General features: G+C 45.7%; 1 protein-coding gene across 1 annotated transcript; it reads right to left on the bottom strand.

Annotated features, from left to right (window-relative positions):
- Positions 1–628: 628 nt before the first annotated feature.
- Positions 629–10,847, bottom strand: LOC121537889 (photoreceptor ankyrin repeat protein-like). Its single transcript, XM_041845532.2, has 6 exons — positions 10,597–10,847; positions 5,854–6,253; positions 5,347–5,476; positions 4,923–5,063; positions 3,261–3,440; positions 629–2,940 (listed from the first exon to the last, which is right to left on the bottom strand). Exons 2-6 carry the CDS (start codon positions 6,109–6,111, stop codon positions 2,264–2,266), a joined length of 1,386 nt encoding a protein of 461 aa, XP_041701466.2. The 5' UTR covers positions 6,112–6,253; positions 10,597–10,847; the 3' UTR covers positions 629–2,263.
- Between the last annotated feature and the right edge of the window lie 6,275 nt (positions 10,848–17,122).

Below are 17,122 nucleotides of genomic sequence, written 5' to 3'. Positions count from 1 at the left end.
TTCCATTAAAAAAATTATTCCATGTTGACATTACAGAGTATTTTGTGTAGCTCATTGACAAAAAAATTACAGTTAAATCCATTTGAATCCCACTTTGTAACAAAACAAAATGTGGAAAAAGTCAAGGGGTGTGAATACTTTCTGAAGTTACTGTATAGTTATGCTGTATGGTTATGCCCCATGGTTACAGACGTATCAATGGTTAGACTGTATGGTTATGCCCCATGGTTACAGACGTATCAATGGTTAGACTGTATGGTTATGCCCCATAGTTACAGCTGTATCTATGGTTAGACTGTATGGTTATGCCCCATAGTTACAGCTGTATCTATGGTTAGACTGTATGGTTATGCCCCATAGTTACAGCTGTATCTATGGTTAGACTGTATGGTTATGCCCCATAGTTACAGCTGTATCTATGGTTAGACTGTATGGTTATGCCCCATAGTTACAGCTGTATCTATGGTTAGACTGTATGGTTATGGCCTGATCTGACTGTGACTATAATAGCACCAGTTAACAAGCTCACTGAGCTCAGAACCACACTAACCCAGCTTAGCCTATAGCCAAAGCTGCTATAGCTATCGGATATAGGGGGAAGAAGGATCATCACTAAGTCACATGGATGTTGTGTTGTTAAACGTTTTAATGTTTGGTTTTGTAATAGGATATTCATTAGGCCTATCATACCTTTTCATACTGTAGGAGCCGTTTCTGACACATCAATGGCTTTTACATTTTTACATTTTTAGTCATTTAGCAGACTCTCTTATCCAGAGTGACTTACATGAGTGAGTGCATATATTTTTGACTGGCAATTGTCACTACACATATGTTTCTAAGTCTTTCTGAATCTTTGATGAGGGCGATAGTGTTATTTAAAAATAACCACCACATACTATTAGGACAGAAGTTGATTCCTACTGAACAACATACTTCACATTTCAGCTCTATCACAACATGTGAACTGGATCTACAAACAACATGTTTGTAATGTAAGACTTCTTCTAACTAAGCAGGTTTGTGCAACGTAATAATAAGCCACTCAGGCTTATCTTTAAGTACCTGAGCCTCATCAAAACTGAGGGGATCCCTGATATTATATTACAACTCTTGATAAAAAACATCTCTCACAAAAGTCCTGTCAACGGTAAGAGTGTAAAATCAACTTCTTTGGAAGACAGCTGATTGGAGTACATAGGAAAACAAAGCATAGAGTAGATTGGAACTCAGATGTGCATTGTGGTCAGACCTGGGTTCAAATACTATTCGGAATCTTACAAAAACATTCAGTGTTTGCTTTAGCCTGCCTGGAGTGCCAGGTAGGTGCGGTTTGCACTTTTGGGACTTTTCTATTGGTTCCATATCAACAGACAAGCTCTCTTAAGCACAGCTGAAGCATTTGAAATCCTTTTAAATTGTATTTGAACCCAGGTCTGGTTGTGGTATATCTGACCATGAGGTTTATCAAACAGTAAACTCTGAAACCTTGTCCATAATCCTCCCTCATCATTTACCTAACTCATGTTAATGTCCTGTTTTCTTTTTCAGTAAGTACAAGCCCTTGCTTATCAGAAATTATACATTTCTTTGCTATGGCTCTGGTTCCTTCACAGTTTCGAATGGTTAGTTAAGAGCGTGGAAGACCAAACAAAATCTACTGATATTTATAACGACTGAACTCTCCAAAAATAAATAAATAAACTAAATAAGTTAACACAGAAAACGCGAATTCCACTTGAAAGATACATGAATAATAATGTCTAGGAATGTCCAGGCCATTGCCTTATAGCAGCATATCCCAGCAGAGAGGAAAAACAACAGTCCATCCATTTGACTTAGTCCAGCTCAGATGCTAGTTTCCACCCATGTTATTGGAGGCCCCACTGTAGGGGTGCAACTGGGCCTCCATGATGACCCCAGGCAGGTGCCACCACAGGGGAGCCGTCCCCTTGTCCTCCTTATATGACATCATCACAGTGGATACAATGGAGTTGGTAGGAGATGACAGCAAAGATGGTGGATAAATCACTGAAGCATTGAAAAAAATTACTTAACAGGGGTGGGTCTCCCATAGACACCAATGCAATAGCAGCTGGCTCTGGTCTACTTAGTTCATTGACTTTCATTCAACCAGAAAACAAAAACTGCAAGTGGGGGGTCTCGCTTCCTCTTCCATCTGATGACAGCACAGAGGTCGTTCTATTTTCCCAGGGTTCTGTGCTCCCACTCTGTGGCAGTTTAACGACAGACAGTTGGCAGTTTAACTTGCCTTGGCGGGCTCCTTTGCCTTGGCTGCCGCCTTGGCTGCCTTCTTCTTAACTTTCTTAAGTGCCTTCTCTTGCGCTTCCTTCTCTTCCTCCAACTTCTGCTTTTCCTTTTTCTTCTCCTCCTTCTCCGACTTGTACTTCCAGACCGGAGGCTCCAGGTGGCCCTTGTGCCTCTTCACCTTCTTCGCCTTCTTAGGTGTTTTGTCCAGAGACTTAGTGAAGGTGATCTTGGGGATGCAACCGGACGGGAATACGGAGTTCTGGTGGGTCATGGAACGAGGGAGGAAGTTCCGTAAGCCATTAGCAGCCGTCGAGAGACCACTATCCCTCCGCTCCGTGTTCGAGCAGCAGTTGGTGAGCGAGAAGGAGCTCGATGACGCTGGCGCAGGCGTGAAGGAACATTTCACACCGTTACTATGACACACAGAGCTTTCCTCCAGGTCCTTGCTGCTGTGCTTCTCCATCAGCTCCGGCACAGCCAGGCGGCGCTTCCCAACCTCGGGGGGGCTTGTGGGGCAGAGGGGCCGGCAGCCCGTGGAGACTAGAGGGCTGTGGATGGATGTGGTCATCCTCACCAGGTGGTCCATCACTCCGTTGTCCTGAGGGTCATTGGGTAAGCTAATGGTCAGGCTGTCCTTCAGACGTTGGGTCAGTGTTTTGGGGCTCATGGCTTTAGAAGAAGATAGAAGATAGAAGATTACTTCTATGTACAACATTTATTTTACTACTATGTAGAACACCTAGTAACATCTGTTGCATTGCAATAAAGTTTGATTCAGATGTGTCACAGTGACACACTACAGAGAAACACACATAGCTTATGCATGCCCAATGGAGAGGTTGGATAAATGGGTCAGCAGCAGTGCAGCACCCCTGGAGCAGGTTATAGGTTACAACAGCAGGTTACCGGACCACTCCCCACCAGATTTTTCCCAGCCGGGGCAGGGATTGGAACCGGCATCCCTCCGGTTGCTGGCCTGCCTCTCTAACCTTTGGCAACCAGCTCCTTCAGCTCGGGCCACTCAATCACATAGCTGTCGCAGAACTGCTCAGCAATGGGGTGCGCCTGGAGGACACGGAGACGCTGCAGGACCTCGAAGCGACCCGTCTTCAGGGCCCAGTCCGTGATGCCTTTCCCTCTGACCTCATCCACTACATTGATATCCGCACCTGGACATGGGGATAGGAAGGGAGACAGAGAAAAATGAACGCATCCAAAATGATCACAGGAGCTAGACAACAAGGTTAGACACTAAAGAAATGAGGGAAACTGATCAAGATGAGATTTTTTAAATGTAATGTGTGAGGCATGTACTCTGACAGCTTCATTGCCCTACTATGTGAAGGGGTATAGAGGATCTAAACATAGACAGCAACACACTATGAGGTGGGCTTTTCAATTCTGGTTCTGGAGGGTCCAAACACTTCCGTTTTTTCACCTCCTTCTAATCAGGGACCAATTCAGACCTGGGACACCAGGTGATTGCAATTAACTACCAGGTAGTAATAAAAACCAGAAATGTTTCAGCCCGCCAGGACCGGAATTGAATAGCCCGGCGGCTACAGAAAGGAGAACTGTCGCTATTTGATTGGCTAATAATGAGACAGTATGTGTTTATGAACATCTTCAGTTTGAAGCAGGAGAATCAAGGCTTTCAATTAAAGGGGCAATCAGCAGTTGAAACAATATTTAGCTCTTAATTATTTAATTGGGTGCATTATTGGATCGAGACGGACTCACACTAGTGTCTATTTCAGAGGACTGCCCTCAAGCATTTATTCAGTTGAAGAGGAACGCATTATAAGGCATGTGGACGTAACACAAATAACACCATACCCAAAGCTGTTTTTGTGTCTACAGATCACAGGCGGCCGTTGGCACCTTAATTGGGGAGGACGGGCTCATTATAATGGCTGGAACGGAATAAAGGAAATGGTATCAAACACATCAAACACATGGTTTCCATGGTTTCCATGTGTTTAATACCATTCCATTAACTCCATTCCAGCCATTATTATGAGCCGTCCTCCACTCAGCAGCCTCCTGTGGTACAGATAAGAATAGGTAATAGGGTGACTTGATGTTGACCTGTCTTGACTTATGAACCAGTAGTAGGTGTTACCAGAGCCATGTCTATATCAGTCCTGGTAAACACCAAGATAATCCAGCCTGTAACCCAAAGCGGCTAGTCCCAGATTAGACAACAAGATCAGAAAATAAAACCATGTCCTAAGATATTCCCCTTAAACTCAGATAGATGTGCGTCATCATCCTTCTCCACCAAAATGGCTGTCATAATCATACACTTGGTGTATGTCTGAAATGGCACCCTATTCCCTATATAGTGTTCTACTTTTTCTTTTTTCGTAACACATTCACGGTAACCATAGAAACATAATGAATAATACAATAGTCATTCTAGTTCCATGATGATAAGTTGATAACCCATTTCACCAGAGTAACTGTGCCTCTACTGATTCGAGAATATACATAAGATATCAGTTAGGAAGTTGTCAGTATGGAGAGTGAGGTTTTACGCCACGTGGAAAAGAAAAACCCATGGAAATAGTCTTTAGAAGTCCTTCCTGCACTCAAAGACTTTTGTTCAAGGACTACTCCAATTCTTGATTTGACTGTCTTTAGCCACTTACCGGCCATGAGGAGGGAAGACACACAGTCTACCCTGCCCTGTATGGCTGCCTTGATGAGGGCAGTGAAGCCCCGGATGTCCCTCACCTCCAGGTCTACCTTAGGGTAGTAGTTCAGGATGAAGTTCAGGATGGAGACGTAGCCTGGGTGGAGAGAGGGGCTGTTATTAGGAAGTTTTGAGTTGCCATAGTTGTTATCACAGGTGGAATTGGGTGGGAATCTTCTGGGGAACATTTTAACACGTTTTGTAGCTGAATGGCCGATGACTGTGATAAAGTTCCTTGAGTGATTTATTTTCTCCAGTTACACCCCTGAGTATAATTATGTGATCCCTACCAGACCATGAAATAGGTGCTTCTATTGATATGATATGCTATGATATGATATGCTCACCAAAGCTAGCCACCATAATATTGCAATGCTTACCGGCCTGGGCAGCGATCATCAGTGCTGTGTTGCCTTCGTTGTCCTGATGGTTAATATCGATCAGTGGACATGTGTGTAGACCATAGACTATGTCCACATAGCCTCTGGAGACTGCAAGCATCAGGCCATTCTGACATGGATACAAAGCAGAACGCAGAAATGTGATCATTCAATATGCTCTAATGCAGTGTTTCTCAACCTTTTATGTACCAGGAACTGGCAAGCTTTTGCTCTTCCTTCTTGTGGGACCTTTTACATTAAAACTAACACTTGAGTAACTGACAAAAAAAGTGTCAGCCAACCATCTCAAGGATCAGTCTCTATCATCCCAGGGATCATTGCCAGTCCGCAGGCCAAAGGTTGAGAAACACGGCTCTAGTCTAAGGTACAACATCTGAGGCCATAAGGTTTTCTTGGAATACTCGAGCAAACGATTCAAGTATTTGAAAGTAATCAAATACTTATTGAACCCAGGACCACCAGAGGGAAACATGACATAGTCCTTACCCTGCCATTGATATCCAGCTCCATAACCTCTTCCTTAGTAACCCCCCTCTCCAGGACCCTCCGTAACGTTAGCGCCTCGTTCCTGTTACAGGCCTCGTACAGCGTAAAGGTGGTGCCCCCTCCACCCCGCTCCATCTCATAGTCTGGCATGATAGAGTCCTCCGACACCAAGCTCGCCGTTTCTGACTCATTCTCAGAGAGTTCAGAATCCTCGGATGGGCCGGCGCCCAGGTGGGGATCATCTCGTGCATGAGCCATCACTGGACCTCCAGGTGGACCACCGAGAGCAGGGGATCACGCCCGACCAGAGGCCTCCTCTGCCCACAGGAGGATGAGATCACACACTGTGGCGAGGACCCTGCCTGGACCCTGCTAATGATTTCCACATCCCAGCTGCTCCCTGGAAGAATAGACACAGACATACATGACTGGAGGGACACAGACAAACAGACACAGTACAGCACGAGCATGCGCACAAACACACACACACACACACACAATATGACTGTCACATTCTTACGCCACAGGGAGCGCTCTAATTCAATTACACATTATGAAACAACTGTCAGATAGACAGACAGCAAGGTTTATACAAATCTCCGCTGTTGAAAACAAAATGTTAGTCTAAAAGAAATGCAAGATAATGTCTAGGTGCTTTTTATAGTGGAGATCAAGTTTATAACCTCCCTTCCTTGGCTGGATGAGACAGTGGATTGCGCAGTCAGATAGAACAGAGTAAATAGGCATTTTAACGTCATGGATTTAGCCGGTGGTAACTTGTGGAATAGACACCGGCTGGAATGCGCATTTAACCAATCTAGACCCACCCGTTGTATAATATGAAACAACTGGCTGACTCAATTAAAAATGTGATGAAGCAAATTGATTACCCTATTTTGGTACCCTTCCCTTTCCCCAAGATATAATCTGTTTGTTATCAAAGAGTGTTAATCAACAGCTCATAGAGCATCTGTAAACCTTCTCTGAATCACAGTACAACAACTGAAATAAACCAGCACGGATCTAGTTGGCATGTAACATGCATATATTGTATTTACACTACATTCAATGACCAATGTGACAAAACATGTTATAATCATTAGCCTATATAGTTGGTTGATCCTCTCAAGTCCATATCTTTCAGTCGATGTTGATCTGTCAAGTAAGTTGCTCCTGAACAGCCTCCTAAGGTTCCCATTGACCTGAGATGGCACGGTCGTAACTCCTACATTTTCCATTGCCAGCCTGGTCTGAGTGTATGGACAGGTCCATTGATTGGTCTTATTCCGTGGGAGTGAGTGAGGTTCTAAAGTAGATGAGCCTCAATCACCCCAGACCTGAGGAGAGCCTTAATGACCGATTCACCTTCTGGGGCCGATCCAACCTGCATTGTGTTTGCTCAGATATTTTATTCTTAAATTGTCCTTTTCAGTACGGTTCTATCAACTATGGGGGATTCGGAACCAGGCCAGCCCAGTACAGCTCGGCTAGGGTTGGGTCGCTTAGGTCCTATAGTGTGAATTAGGCTGAGGAGAACCTGAGGAGAACATGAGGAGAACCTAGCCCCTCCCAGCCAGGTGTGGTTGACAGGAGGAGGTACTGTAATCTGAACAATTATGGCAGTCAGAAATAGTATGCCCTCCTGGCCTCGTCACGGTGCAACGTGCCTCAGATAGCCATTTTGTAACTGGATTGAGATCTGGACAACAGGACACCCTACTGGACACTAGGACGCCCTCCTGGACACCAGGACGTCCTAATGGACACCAGAATGCCCTACTGGACACCAGGACACCCTAATGGACACCAGGACACCCTACTGGACACCAGGACACCCTAATGGACACCAGGATGCCCTACTGGACACCAGGACACCCTACTGGACACCAGGACACCCTACTGGACACCGGGACGCCCTACTGGACACCAGGACACCCTACTGGACACCAGAAAGCCCTACTGGACACCAGGACGCCCTACTGGACACCAGGACACCAGGACGCCCTACTGGACACCAGGACGCCCTACTGGACACCAGGACACCAGGACGCCCTACTGGACACCAGGATGCCCTCCTGGACACCAGGACACCCTACTGGACACCAGGACGCCCTACTGGACACCAGGAAGCCCTACTGGATACCAGGACGCCCTACTGGACACCAGGACGCCCTACTGGACACCAGGACACCCTACTGGACACCAGTAAGCCCTACTGGACACCAGGACACCAGGACGCCCTACTGGACACCAGGACACCCTACTGGACACCAGGACACCCTACTGGACACCAGGACACCCTACTGGAAACCAGGACACCCTACTGGACACCAGGACGCCCTACTGGACACCAGGAAGCCCTACTGGACACCAGGAAGCCCTACTGGACACCAGGACGCCCTACTGGACACCAGGACACCCTACTGGACACCAGGAAGCCCTACTGGACACCAGGACACCCTACTGGACACCAGGACACCCTACTGGGAGACACACTGAACATGATGCTCTAGTCTATATCTGGAGGTCAATGCCACGATTTATAGATAAACCTAGCATTTAAATAAAGCTTCTTGGGAAGTTTTCTAATGTCTATACTGAGTACGCACTGCAAGCCTGTTTTATACGCATTGCATAAACTATCAGGGAGAGTGTAATAAGCATTCAATGCATTTACCTTTAAAGCAATTAGCTAAAGACCATGAAAAGAGAGGTATACTGCTGCTGAACACAGACTAACAAGAATGAGGTTTTCAAGAATAAGAAATTCAACAAAAAGCTTTGGCTTCTCTCTCAGTGAGTCAGCCTATGTAGGCTAAGTGATAGGGTATGTGTAATGGGTATAGACAGGGCATATGGTGCTGCCTGCCTGTCTGCTATCATGTCTGGGAGGCCAGGCTGGGCCAGGCCAGCTACAGCATCTGCCACCGCATGGAGCCTCACCTTAAACTAGTGTAGAGCAGCCTGCTGGGTACTAATCAACCAATCTGTGCATACACCCACACACACACACACACGCACGCACGCATGCACACACACACACACACACACACCCACAACCAATCCACCATTCACAAAAAGCACACACAAAATGAATCCTTTTCTCTTTAAAGATAAAGTAGCATTAACATTTAGATTAAGATAATGTATTTACATACCTAGCCATGAAGTAAAACTCCATGATTTATTTAACTAGGCAAGTCAGTTAAGAACAAATTCTTATTTACAATGACGGCCTACACCGGCGAAACCCAGACTACGCTGGCCCAATTGTGCGCTGCCCTATGGGACCAATCACGGCCGGTTGTGATACAGCCTGGAATTGAACCAGGGAGTCTGTAGTGACGCCTCAAGCACTGAGATGCAGTGCCTTAGACCACTGCGCCACTCAGGAGCAGTGCATGGAGCAGTGCATGGAAATATCTGCCATTTAAATGTTACTGTACAATGTCCAACCAAATATAATGACATCATTGCTCTGGTAACAATCAGCAACAATGTTGTTTGAGAAAGTTATCTGTAACTTCTCACGTTGCGTAAAACAAAAATTCTCAAATGCATGACAATGTTTGTCTGTGCTCAGTCAGAAAAAGAATGGCTATTTTGCTCTGAGGACTGACTGCTATATTTAGCAATCCTTGATGCTGCTACTCTGTCTTTTGCTGACAGAAAAATGATGTGTGTATATGTGTGTGTGCATGTGTTTTTGTGTGCATGTGTGTGTGCATGTGTTTCTGCGTGCCATTGTGTGTGTATGAGTGTGTGTGCACACCCGCTTGTGTGTGTGTGTGTGTGTGAAAGGGCAGGGATGGGAAAACATTCTTTTCCACTGCACCATAAACAAATCTGTCGTCCGCAGAAGGGCATTGATGTGATTTTAGCTCTCTAGCTGACTGACTTGGCCCTGATTTTCCCTGCAGTATCACACACACACACACACACCAACTTTTTCCAATCTCTTCCCAAAGAATTAGCCTTACCACTTGTTTTTAACTACCTACATGACTACATCTTAGCCTACTCATTAGTCTAAAAGCTTCCTTTAAGTAGGATCTAGTTTAAACACAGATGGGAACACTCAACCTCTTATAATCCCACAAGCCTTTGTTTTCATTCCTTTGCTGTTCCTCTTAGAAGAATGAAGACCGGTATCACTACAACGCGCCCTCTCTCTCTCTCTCTTTTCCTCTGCCTGGCTGCACAACCATGTGCTTCTTACTCTAACTTCCCCCGGCTTGGACAATATACTACTGGGCAGTGGAGGCTGCTGAGGGGAGGACGGCTCATAATAATGGCTGGAACGGAGCAAATGGAATGGCATTGAACACATGGATAACCATGTATCTGACGTATTTGATACCATTCCACTAATTCCGCTCCAGTCATTACCACGAGCCCATCCTCCCCAATCGAGGTGCCACCAACCTCCTGTGCTACTGGGTCACATTACAACAACTTGTTCTCTAACAACTTCCCCTGAAAATCTGATTTGATCAGTCTCTCTGTTGTTCTGTTGTTTCTCTGAACAACAAACTGTGGAAGGAGAACATTATAAAAGATGCTAACAATCCACAGACTGTGGTGCCTCTGATAAGATCCCCAACAATCCAGAGCCAGTGGTGCCTCTGATAAGATCCCCAACAATCCAGAGCCAGTGGTGCCTCTGATAAGATCCCCAACAGAAAGTAGTGGGACCATGAACTTTGACAGAGTTACAAACCCATACATGCCAATAAGTCTCACCATAAAATGATTGTCTATCCAATGGAGGTACTGTCCTCTTCTCTCTCCCTCTGTTTACTCCCTTTCTCCCTCTCCCTGGGTCAATACAGCATTCCCTCTTCCGTTCCTCTGAGCTTTTGGAGGAGTTTGTCTGGCTAAGTACCAGTAACAACAGCCCCGTGCTGCTCCAGCTAGCCTGCTCTAGCCCCCTCCTCACGGTGTGCATAGGCTGTCCGATGGATCACCACCGCCACACCATCCTCCTCCCAGGTCTTTACATAGACAGTGAATGCTAAGTCAGGCAGCAGGCAGCCTGTAGTTGCTGGTATAAGTTAGTCAGGAGGCAGCATGCTCTTACCCCGATTACAGGAGATTTACAGGAGGATTAGAAGGCAAGAAACAGCAGCAGGAGAGTATTTATCCTGACAGGCTGGCTAGGAGCTGAGCCGGAGGGACTGCTCTCTCTCTCCCTCCCTCTCTTTCTCTCCCCTTTTCTCTCTCTCCCCCCTCTCTCTCCTATATCAGTCTTTCTCCATCTCTCTTCTTCTGTCAGAGTCAACCTCTCTAAACGTCTAAGATTAGTCCTATGATTTAATCACACATTGTGTAAGTCAGTCAGTCTGTTGTAGTGGAAGGGACCCGGTGTGTGTGTGTGTATGTAGGTGTGTGCCCACTCCGAGTCTGCCTGTGACTGTGAACAGATCCAGAGAAGTCCACACAATCTGGAGCCTGTTAACCTAGATGTTTTACCATGTAAAGCCATTGGAAGTGAAGCAAACTAACCCTGCTGTTACTGGGAGACAGGGGCCTAGTCGGTTAATTGTTCCCATGATGGCATGTAAAGGACACACACAGTACCAGTCAAAAGTTTGGACACACCTACTCATTCCAGGGTTTTTCTTTATTTTTACTAGTTTCTACATTGTAGAAGGCCTAAGGCACTGCATCGCAGTGCTAGCTGTGCCACTAGAGATCCTGGTTCGAATCCAGGCTCTGTCGTAGCCGGCCGCGACCGGGAGACCCATGGGGCGGCGCACAATTGGCCCAGCGTCGTCCAGGGTAGGGGAGGGAATGGCTGGCAGGGAGGTAGCTCAGTTGGTAGAGCATGGCGTTTGCAACGCCAGGGTTGTGGTTTCGATTCCCACGGGGGGCCAGTATAAAAAAATAAAAAAATAAAAAATAACTGTAAGTCGCTCTGGATAAGAGCGTCTGCTAAATGACTAAAATGTAATGTAAATGTAAATGTAGAATAATAGTGAAGACATCAAAACCATGAAATAACACATATGGAATCTTGTAGTAACCAAAAAAGTGTTAAATAAATCAAAATATAGTTTATTCAAACAGCCACCCTTTGCCTTGATGACAGCTTTGCTCACTCTTGGCATTATCTCAAACAGCTTCACCTGGAATGCTTTTCCAACAGTCTTGAAGGAGTTCCCACATATGCTGAGCACTTCTTGACTACTTTTCCTTCACAATGCTGTCCAACTCATCCCAAACCATTTCAATTGGGTTGAGTTCAGGTGATTGTGGAGGCCAGGTCATCGATTGCAGCATTCCATCACTATCCTTCTTGGTAAAGTAGCCCTTACACAGCCTGGAGGTGTGTTGGGTAATTGTCCTGTTGAAAAACAAATGATAGTCCCACTAAACACAAACCAGATGGGAAGGCTGTGGTAGCCATGCTGGTTAACTGTGCCTTGAGTTCTAAATAAATCACAGACAGTGTCACCAGCAAAGCACCCCCACACCATCACACCTCCTCCTTTATGCTTCATGGTGGGAACCACACATGCGGAGATCATCCGTTCACCCACACCACATCTCACAAAGACACGGCGGTTGGAACCAAAAATCTCAAATTTGGACTCATCAGACCAAAGGACAGATTTCCACCGGTATAATGTCCATTGTTCATGTTTCTTGGCCCAAGCAAGTCTCTTCTTCTTATTGGTGTCCTTTAGTAGTGGTTTCTTTGCAGCAATTCGACCATGAAGGCCTGATTCACGCAGTCTCCTCTGAACAGTTGATGTTGAGATGTGTCTGTTACTTGAACTCTGTGAAGCATTTATTTGGGCTGCAATTTCTGAGGCTGGTAACTCTAATGAACTTATCCTCTGCAGCAGAGGTAACTCTGGGTCTTCTATTCCTGTGGCGGTCCTCATGAGAGCCAGTTTCATCATAGCACTTGATGGTTTTTGTGACTGCACTTTTTCCGGATTGACTGACCTTCATGTCTTAAAGTCATGATGGACTGTCGTTTCTCTTTGCTTATTTGAGCTGTTCTTGCCATAATATGGACTTGGTCTTCTCCAAATAGGGCTATCTTCTGTATACCATCCCTACCTTGTCACAACACAACTGATTGGCTCAAACGCATTAAGAAGGAAAGAAATTCCACAAATTAACTTTTAACAAAGCACACCTGTTAATTGAAATGCATTCCAGGTGACTACCTCATGAAGCTGGTTGAGATAATGCCAAGTGTGCAAAGCTGTCATCAAGGCAAAGGGTGGCTATTTGAAGAATCTCAAATATATTTTGATTTGTTTAACACTTTTTTGGTTACTACATGATTCCATATGTGCTATTTCATAGTTTTGATGTCTTCACTATTATTCTACAATGTAGAAAATAGTAAAAATAAAGAAAAACCCTGGAATGAGTAGGTGTGTCCAAACTTTAGACTGGTACTGTATGCACGCGTGCACATACACAAACACAAACACACACACACACACACACACACACACACACACACACACACACACACACACACACACACACACACACACACACACACACACACACACACACACACACACACACACACACACACACACACACACACACACACATACACATAGAGGAAGGGAGAGGCACATGTCTGTCCACATTCACACACAACATGTTCACATAAAGACATCTTTAGACATCTCAATGTGTCATCGGGGTCAGGGCCGGTCTCTAGCCTTTTGGGGGCCCTAAGCGAGATTTGGTTGGAAGGACACCCTACCTCACAGGCAAAACATTTTAGTGGCCCCTCTCTTCATGAAGGAGAGAAACATTTTAGTTTTAAAGGTAATTTCCTGCAATTTTACACATTCTGCCATGGGGAGTAGAGAAAATATTGTAGTTTTAAAGCAAGATTTCTGCCATTCTACCCATTTTGCCATGACTTATGCCATGTTAATGAAATCAAAGTGAGAGTCACTAACAAAATAAATGGGGTTCCCCTTGAGGTCAGGGCCCCTGGGCACAAGCCCTGTGTGCCCAGTCGGTATGCAAAACCACATTTCAAAATTGCACCTGTGTGTATTCTACTATTCTAACTCTCAACAGTAAGTTGAGACCCGACTGAGTTCCTTAGCTTATGCCCGGAGCCGGCCCTGATCAGGACGCACAGCAGCTTAGCCAAGAGCTCCACTGACCAAGTAATGGAGTGAGAGACTCTGACCCCTGCCGGTTGGAAGGAGAAGCACTACATCTCCAGTACAGTCCTGTCCGTTCTATCAGGTGCTACAGGTGTTCAAAAAGTAATATATACATGCCATATGGCAGACACTTTTATCCAAAGCGACTAACGGTAGTGCGGGCGTACATTTTCACATGGGTGGCCCAAGAGGGAATCATACCACAATCCTGACGTTGCAAGTGGAATATTCTACCAACTGAGCCACACAGCAACAAATGTGTCCATGTCTTAGGAGAACTGAAATAGCCTGAGCCTTTTAAAACAGGCCTAAGGACATTAGCCACAACCAATGGTAGCTGTGCTCTCTGAGCTCTATGCCCCTCCTCTCACTGAGGTGGCCACATGGACAATACTAATGCAAGAGCAATACATTTAAATAACTATGCCTATCATAAAGAGATAGAAGGGCAAAGCTCTTTCTTTTGAAAAACCCTGTAGCTATACTCATAAAATGAACAATAAAAGTATCGCCAATTGAAGCACCTGCTCTAACAACGTGTCAACACTGTGACAGGTTGAGATCTGTCAGTTAATCTGGTATTAAGAGTTAATTAGACAGCAGACAACTGTGTTGCTGGCAACACCCCACTGCTGTTTCTGGCTTCCCATCCCTGTCAATCCTATCAAATGTCACTCGCCCATTGAAGACGTTCCACAGCTTATAAAAAGCTGCCTTTGCTGTTCTGTCAGATCAACTTTGCGGTACCAGTAAAATTATCTTTCAAAATAACATAGTGCTGTTATTTTCACTAAACTAAAAATTCCATACCACAATACGAGGTAGTCCCTATGGACAGAGGAACTGTTTGGATACTATCATCTCACCAACTGGTTCTATGGCATAATGGTTAGAACTGGACTCTGAATCCAGCAATCCGTGTTCAAATCTAGGTAGGACCTGCCTGGCTTTTGCACCTAATGAAGTGGGAGCAGTGATGAGGCCAAAACACACATGAAATTAGTCCCAAATGGCACTCTGTTCACTATATACTGCAATTCCAACCAGTACCAGATGGCGGCAGCAGAGTATAGTCCACCTGCACCAACCATACAGTTTATGGCTGCTGCAACAGTTGGTTAGTAGGCTATGTTTACGTTTTTTTAACAGTGGAAACTAACTGAAAATTGGGGATTTTACTGGTTGAGAAGAAAATTAAATACAGTTGAGCATATGAATTCAACAAGGGAGGACATTTTTGCAAACATCTTCCAAGCCAGATATTTCCTGATGTTCCCATCCATGCTGATTCATTTGTGAAAGAGTGACAGAGTGAATGTGTAAGGACCTGCCTGGCTTTTACGCCTGATGAAGTGGAAGCCCAAAACACACAGGAGAGGAGTGAAACAGAGAGGGGGGTAGAAGGAGACGACATAGGGAGGGGGAGGGATAGAAGGAGACGACAGAGGGAGGGGGAGGGATAGAAGGAGATGACAGAGGGAGGGGGAGGGATAGAAGGAGATGACAGAGGGAGGGGGAGGGATAGAAGGAGATGACAGAGGGAGGGGGAGTGATAGAAGGAGATGACAGAGGGAGGGGGAGTGATAGAAGGAGATGACAGAGGGAGGGGGGGATAGAAGAGGGGGTCTGGGATGGGAGAACTAAGTTTAGTCACAGAACTGGTTCTAAAGACAGCCATGTGCAGGGCAAATATTAGACTCTTGTCAGTGTGTCCAGGACCAATCTTAACTCTGCTTGACTTGGGCTTCCAGGGATCTGCTAGAGTATTTTCAGCTCTGTGCCTGACTGACAGACTCCCCCCTCATCTTCTCCCCTCCTTACCCACATCTCTCATATCCTCTCCTCCTTCCCTTCTCTTCTCTTCTCCCATCCCCTTCCCTCCTTTACCCTCTCATCCTCCTCCCTTCACCTCTTCTGCCATCCCCTTCCCTCCTTTACCCTCTCATCCTCCTCCCTTCACCTCTTCTCCCATCCCCTTCCCTCCTTTACCCTCTCATCCTCCTCCCTTCACCTCTTCTGCCATCCCCTTCCCTCCTTTACCCTCTCATCCTCCTCCCTTCACCTCTTCTCCCATCCCCTTCCCTCCTTTACCCTCTCATCCTCCTCCCTTCACCTCTTCTGCCATCCCCTTCCCTCCTTTACCCTCTCATCCTCCTCCCTTCACCTCTTCTCTTCATCCCTCTCCTCCCATACTCTCCTTCTCCCCTCCCCTAATCATATTCCTTCCCCTCCACCCTTATAACTCAGCCTCTGGTTCTGAAGAGCAGAGCCACAAGTTTACTGTTCTACAGCATCACCAGTGGAGAATCAGTCTGTTAGAGAAATCAGACCCAAATTTGTCCATGCCAAGGAGGCTCTGGCAGTGGAAGGGTGGTGTAATCAAACTAGGGTTTTGGAGCTCTGTCTGTCGTGTGTGTGTGTGTGTGTGTGTGTGTGTGTGTGTGTGTGTGTGTGTGTGTGTGTGTGTGTGTGTGTGTAGTTATGTGAGGAAGTATGTGTCTTCCTGACTCCAGGCCAGATGAAAAGAGAAAGGAATCATGGACTTGACATACATTTGGATAATCTTCAAGCGATTAGGAGTGTGTGTGTGTGTGTGTGTGTGTGTGTATGTGTGTGTGTGTACCTGAAGCACTACAGTATTTGTGTCTGAACAAATCAAATCAACTCACTTGGCCCAGGATGGGTCTATATACCAGACTCTGATCAGCCTCCCCATGACAATTCCAACACTAGCCAAAGTTACAAAACAGCGCTTACACACCATAGTTACACACATGTATCTATAGGACCTCCCCCTGGAGCCACATTGGCGCCACAACTTGGAGCATACCAATGCGGGTCACAATCTAGATCAGGGCTGCCCAACCGTCTTCCTGGAGATCTACTGTCCTGTAGGTTTTCAGTCCAACCCTAATTTAGCATTTCTGATTCAGCTAGTTAAGGTCTTGTTGAGCAGCTAATAAGTAGAATCAGGTGTGTTAAATTAGGGTTGGACTGAAAATCCACAGGACGGTAGATCTCCAGGAAGAGGGTTGGGCAGCCCTGATCTAGAGGGACACATCTAATTACACATGTAAAAAATATTTCTGGCACAAAACCACAATACACAA

This window comes from Coregonus clupeaformis, chromosome 24, assembly GCF_020615455.1.
Source record: "Coregonus clupeaformis isolate EN_2021a chromosome 24, ASM2061545v1, whole genome shotgun sequence".
NCBI lineage: Eukaryota > Metazoa > Chordata > Actinopteri > Salmoniformes > Salmonidae > Coregonus > Coregonus clupeaformis.
Note: the sequence above shows the minus strand (reverse complement) of the source record. Positions and strands in the feature narration are given on the sequence as shown.

Coding starts and splice junctions, on each gene's coding strand:
- LOC121537889 (XM_041845532.2), bottom strand. CDS start 6,111: ATGGCTCATGCACGAGATGATCCCCACCTGGGCGCCGGCCCATCCGAG. Junction 3,441..4,922: donor GTCTTCCCTCCTCATGGCCG/GTAAGTGGCTAA, acceptor CCCCATGTCCAG/GTGCGGATATCAATGTAGTG. Junction 2,941..3,260: donor GAAGGAGCTGGTTGCCAAAG/GTTAGAGAGGCA, acceptor CTTCTTCTAAAG/CCATGAGCCCCAAAACACTG.